Source organism: Lactuca saligna, chromosome 5 (assembly GCF_052625555.1).
Source record: "Lactuca saligna cultivar CGN05327 chromosome 5, ASM5262555v1, whole genome shotgun sequence".
Lineage (NCBI taxonomy): Eukaryota > Viridiplantae > Streptophyta > Magnoliopsida > Asterales > Asteraceae > Lactuca > Lactuca saligna.
In genome coordinates, this window is record NC_136421.1 from 127,467,001 (window position 1) to 127,473,189 (window position 6,189).

The 6,189-nt window shown below is 34.4% G+C and overlaps 2 protein-coding genes across 2 annotated transcripts; one reads left to right on the plus strand and one right to left on the minus strand.

The window, feature by feature from the left end:
* Positions 1–1,125: 1,125 nt before the first annotated feature.
* LOC145045702 (receptor-like protein kinase HERK 1) lies at positions 1,126–1,818 on the minus strand. The gene has a single exon (XM_078994018.1). The coding sequence runs from the start codon at positions 1,816–1,818 to the stop codon at positions 1,126–1,128; it is 693 nt and encodes a 230-aa protein (XP_078850144.1).
* A 1,780-nt stretch (positions 1,819–3,598) lies between these two features.
* On the plus strand, positions 3,599–5,621 carry LOC145045703 (uncharacterized). The gene is made up of 5 exons (XM_078994019.1): positions 3,599–3,604; positions 3,777–4,358; positions 4,710–4,859; positions 4,927–5,268; positions 5,610–5,621. Exons 1-5 carry the CDS (start codon positions 3,599–3,601, stop codon positions 5,619–5,621), a joined length of 1,092 nt encoding a protein of 363 aa, XP_078850145.1.
* Positions 5,622–6,189: the final 568 nt, after the last annotated feature.

Here is a 6,189-nt window from a genome sequence, read left to right on the forward strand (position 1 = left end):
GGTTAACAAGTTATCTCAGTTTATGAATGCTCCTTCTCAAACACACTGCAAGCATTAAAAAGAGTTCTTCGCTACCTAAAAGGAACAATACATCATGGTCTCTTCTTAAAACGGGCAACTACACTTGACCTCAAGGCCTTCTCAGATTCTAACTGGGGTGGTGTTTCCATTGCCGGTCGATCCACTACAGCATACTTATTATATCTTGGGGGCAACATCATCTCCTGGCGATCTGCCAAACAAAAGTCGGTATCCCGATCTTCTACAGAAGCAGAGTACAAGGCTCTTGCCAATGCTGCAGCAGAAGTCTCTTGGGTACAAAATCTACTCCATGAACTTGGTATACCCACGGATCACCCTCTCACTCTCTATTGCGACAATACAGGTGCCACCTATTTATGTTCTAACCCGGTTTACCACTCTAAGATGAAACATGTCGCCTTGGACTATCACTTTGTGCGAGAAAAAGTCACCAATGGCTCCCTTCGAGTACTCCATATCAACTCCACGGATCAACCTGCAGATGCTCTTACCAAGTCGTTGCCTCGTTCTACATTTCTTCATCTACGGTCCAAGATTGGAGTCTCCAATGGATCCTCCATCTTGCGGGGGCATATTACGGATCAATCAAAATATTCAAATTCATAATTTGAATTTAATGAAATTGATTTATTCTTGGTCAATATATTATTGTTGTATCTTGCCTAGTTTAGGTCCATAATCTTCTCCTTTCCATCTGTTGTAAATGGCTACAAATAGCCCTCTGATGCATGTATTTTTCATCAATGAAGATTTGCAAACACATAACTTTATACATTCTCCCACACCAAACTAGTTTTTCATTGAATATAAATAACTACAAAGACTTACTTGAACAGCCAATGCCTCCACGATGCTCTTTATGATCTCATGCATCTTGGGGCGATCCTTCGATATGAATGTTATACACTGACATGCAACTTGTGTAAACGTATGAAAAGAACGATCATTAATTTGAGTTCTTATCAACGGATCAATTAACTTTTCCAACCCATTGTCATAGTATATTCGGACCAAATTTTTCAGAGTTTGTGGCTCCTGACCATCAATACTCCTTGTGTGATGAGCTAGCATCCCGCTCATTATTTAAAATAGTACCACACCAAGTGAGTATACGTCTGATTCTTTATTGAGCATGCCACTTTCATTATAATTGGGATCCATGTAAACGGAGGCTCCCGCATCAAAAGTAGTCATTATGCTACCATGTTGATCAAAAGTAGTCATTATGCTACGATGTTGATCTATGGGGCCTCCAGAAACACTAATTTTGGCTTCCAAATTACCATCTAACAATATGTTTGCGCCATTGATGTTTCTGTGTATTACTGTGCGGCCTTCTCCAAGACCCGAGTGTAGGTACTCGAGTCTCCTTGCTGCCCCTATGCAAATCTTCAAGCGTTGAACCCATGTTAAGCGACTTCTTTTACTGGGATCTTGGAGATGATGATCAAGGCTCTGATTGATAGCATATTCTGAAGCTATAATCATCTTTTTTCCTTCGTGAGAGTAGCCAATGAAAGGGATGATGTTTTCATGGTTGATGTTGGAGATCATCTCGACCTCATTACGAAAGTCATTCTTCCCTTTGTAACGATCGGGATATAAGTGTTTGAAGGCAGCTGTGCGATTCTGCCAACGCTCAGAGAGGTGTCCTTTGTAGACTACACCAAATCCATCATTTCCAATACGAGTGTCTGGACTGAAGTTTCTGGTGGCGAAGCTGATCTCCTTCATTGGAATTAGAAAACTTTCGAGGGTCACCTTTGAAGAAGACATTGTTTTCTGATACTGTTGACTATATCTATGATTAATTGTGATTTAGTGAATATATTTAGACACTATATATTTGCTTTGAGATGATTAGACCGGCGCCTCGTGTGTCTCAACTTATATAGGACATGGCTTGATTAAAAGATATCATAAACTGTTGACAGTTGGTGAATAATCGTGTCATCGAAAATACCAGGTAAACTAAGTAATTTAGTAAAGAATTATCCTAAATTTTGATCTTTGACACAATTTATACCGACACGGAGACTAAATAAGTTTTTAATTATTAATAAGTGAATTATTTGGGACAACATTTTTTGTTTTTTTTATACATTTAAATGTTGATCTGCAATTTCCCTTACTATTCTAATTACTCGGTATTTGTTTCTATTTTTCAAGAAATTTTGATCAACTCGGTAGACAAAACCTATTTTTTACTACGAAGGTATAATTAATGAATCTAACAAAAACGAAATTGGAGTGTGATGAACCAACAGAAAAAGTAGTTTAATTGATTGCTTTTCGAAAATTTAGTGATAGTATAAGGAAATTGAAATTATATGTCACTGCTATTGTAAGGCATAAATACAAGTAATAATAATATATTACAAACTAAGCTCTAAATCAGATATGCTATATATATTTTTTGAATTCATGTTATAAAATACTCATCATAACTTTCAATTTACTTTTTAAATCACTTATTTACTAATTAAAACCGTGGCGGAGGTACCAGGGGGCTGCCCCACCCCTCCCTCCCCCCCCCCCCCCCCCCCCCCAATTCCCTTTTCAATTGTAGTTATATTATTGATAAAAAAAAAAAAAAAAAAAAAAAAAAAAAAAAAAAAAAAAATATTAGCCAACATTGGTTAATTGATCTTGTTTGAGCACTGTCAATATTCTTTCAAAATAATAATTTTATATTATATATACAAATATTACAATGAGTACTGAAGTAGAATTATGAGCCCATATTAGGCCACCATCATATATATCTTTATAATTGGTTTCAAATACCCCCATTTGTTTATAAAAAAGGTTTTTAACCAGGGTTCAATATTGTGCGCAGCTGCTATTATTCATTGAAAAGGTTAAATTTCAAGTAACAAATTGTTTTTCGGTAACACACTACATCAAGAAGAAGGTAGATTTTATTTTTTATTGCATATTTTATTTATTGTTATTTGTAATTAGTAATTTAATTGTGGTTTTATAATTTGGTTTATTATAATTATAAATTTATAAGGTAAATTATGAGCAAGAAAAGAACCATCGATTCTTTTTTCAAACGAACGGAGGATGTGTGTGACCCATAATTGCATCTAGTTGGTGAGAATATTGAAGAAGATGTTCATAATACACACCCACAACTTGAAAGGAATAATAACATTGAAGAGCCCAATAATACTGAAAATGAAAAAAAATGATATGTCAGATTCTTTGATTCGTGATCCAGGAGAATGACCTTAAATCTTAAGCTATCCAACTAACCAGCGTGATGAGATTAGACGATTATATACTAAACTTGGACCATACCAACTTCAAAAGTCAAAGTATCCATTAAGTCCTAGTGGTCCTAGAGAATCTATGCGCAGTTTTCAACAAGTTTGGTTCAAGAATTTTTTATGGTTGGAATATTCTTAGAAAAAAGATGTTGCATTTTGTTTCCCTTGCTTCCTTTTCAATAAAAAACCTAATGAAAAAGTCAAGTCAAATACATTTACCATATCTAGGTTTAATAAATGGAAAAAGGTAAATTGTGGTAAAGATTGTGCTTTCATCGTACATGAAGGTAGACTCCAGCCTGATCAGCACATAATTTTTCTGTTAGATGCTATGAAGATCTAAAAACCCAGTTATGTCACGTGGAGAATGTGATAGAAAAGCAAACGAATCAACAAGTTATGGACAACAGACTACGCCTTAAAGTTTCTATTGAAGCCATTAAATGGTTTACGTTTTAGGGATGTGTTTTAAGAGGTCATGATGAACGACCTAACTCAAGATATCAAGGGAATTTCCTTGAATTAATAAAGTTCAGTGCTTCTTATAACAAGACTGTTGCTGATGGTGTGTTAGAAAATGCTCCTCAAAATGCAAAGTACACATCACCAGATATCCAAAAAGAAATATTACATGTTTTAGCTACAAATATACAAAAAGCAATTTGTGATGAAATCGGAATGTCAAAATGTTGTTTAATAGTTGACGAGTCTCAAGATAAATCTAAGAAAGAGCAAATGGCTATTGTTGTGAGATTTGTCGACCAAGATGGGCATGTCAAAGAAAGATTATTAGACTTAGTTCATGTTAAAGATACAACTTCATTGACCTTGAAAAATGAGATATTATGTTCTTTATCATATCATAAAATTAGTGTTCAAGATATTCGAGGTCAAGGATATGATGGGGCTAGTAATATGCGTGGAGAATGGAATGGGTTGCAAGCTTTATTATTAAAGGAATGTCCATACGCTTATTATATACATTGCTTTGCCCATCAACTACAATTGGCTCTAGTTGCAGCATCTAAAGATGTGACTGAGGTACATAACTTCTTTAAAACCTTAAACTTTGTAGTTAATGTCATATCTTCTTCTTCCAAACATAATGATCATTGCAAGATGCTCGAATTGCTGAAATTTCTCATTTAACTGATGTCGGAGAAATTAAGAGTGGAAAAGGCATAAATCAAATACAATCACTGCAGAGGCTGGAGATACTAGGTGGAGTTCTCATTTCAAATCAACATGCAGTTTGATGAGATTGTTTGGTGCATCTTGTGTAGTATTGAATGATATTGCTATAAAAGGTTCTACATCTTCTCAAAGAGGTAATGCGGCATATGCACTTACACATGCATTATCATTTGATTTTATCATTTTATGCACATAAAGAAAGAAATAATGGGGATAATTGACAAGCTTTGCCAAACTTTACAACAAAAATCTATTGATATTGTTAATACTCTATCTTTGGTTTCTACAACAAAAAAATTGATTCAAACGTTGAGAGATGAAGGTTGGCAATCGCTTTTGGACCAAGTGGTTTGTTTTTGTGGGAAAAACAGCATTCATGTCCCTAACATGAACTTATAGATATATAATTCGTCAGCATCGTGACAAAGACAATACAACCACAGAGCATCACTATCGGGTTGAACTATTCATTGCTGCTATTGATAGTCAGTTGCAAGAGTTGAATTCTACACTTAATGAGTCTGCAACAGAGCTTCTCCGTCTTAGTGTTATGCTAGATCCAAGAAAATCCTTAAATGTTGAGGATATATGTAAATTGGGAACATCATATTATCTTATGGACTTTACGGAGAACGAAAGGAAGTTGTTGAAACATGAGTTACAACATTATGAACTAGATGTCCAAAATCACCCACAACTGAAAAAAATTCTACAATTTCTGAGTTGTGTAGAGGCCTACAAGAAACAGGAAAGTCAGGTACTTATCCTTTGCTTAATAGTTTGATTTGTCTTATATTAACCCTTCATGTTTCTACCGCGACATCTGAAAGAGCATTTTCAGTAATGAAAATTGTGAAAACACGACTCCAAAATACCATGAATGAGGATTTTCTTAAAAGATGTTTGCTTGTTAACATCGAGAGAGAGATTACTGATACATTTCCTACTGATGATATTATAAATGATTTTTATTCCATTAAAAAAGAGGAGCACAACTCAAAGTGCCTAAGGTACTATTTCTTATGTTTATATATTTTTTAATTTTCTAAAATGAACCATATGTATCTACGCTATAATTACTTATTTCAATACTTGCAGGTTAATAAATGAATATGAGTCGCTGCTTTCAGTTAGTTGAAAATATCTGAACATAGAGGTTAATGGAGACAAAATTTTAACTCTTTGTAATTTTTTCTTTTAAAATTTTAGACCTATTATTCTATTCGGGTATAACATTATATTTTAATATATTATTACGTTGTGAGCCCTCTTAATCTTAAATCCTCGCTCCGCCCCAGCCTTTAAAATGGATTTCCATGTTATGTGCTCAGCAGCGGACACATAATGTTTTACTAGGGATGACATCCAAAAAAACATTTCCGAACAAATCTAAATTAGCAATGATACTCGTATTTTAAGTCGGTACACTTAATAGAGAAAAAAAAAATTACACTATCGGTTGGAATCGGAGCAGTGGCCCGGACACCAGGCTCCACTAATGTCTGCCACTGTATGTGATGTTTACTATACAACACGGCTATATCAATATAAATTCTCTACTACCATATATATATATATATATATATATATAACATTAAGAAGACGTCACTTCTCATGCATATCTATGCATATCTATAAGATGGCAAAGTTCTACTAAAAAAGACGTCTGAATTTCTCA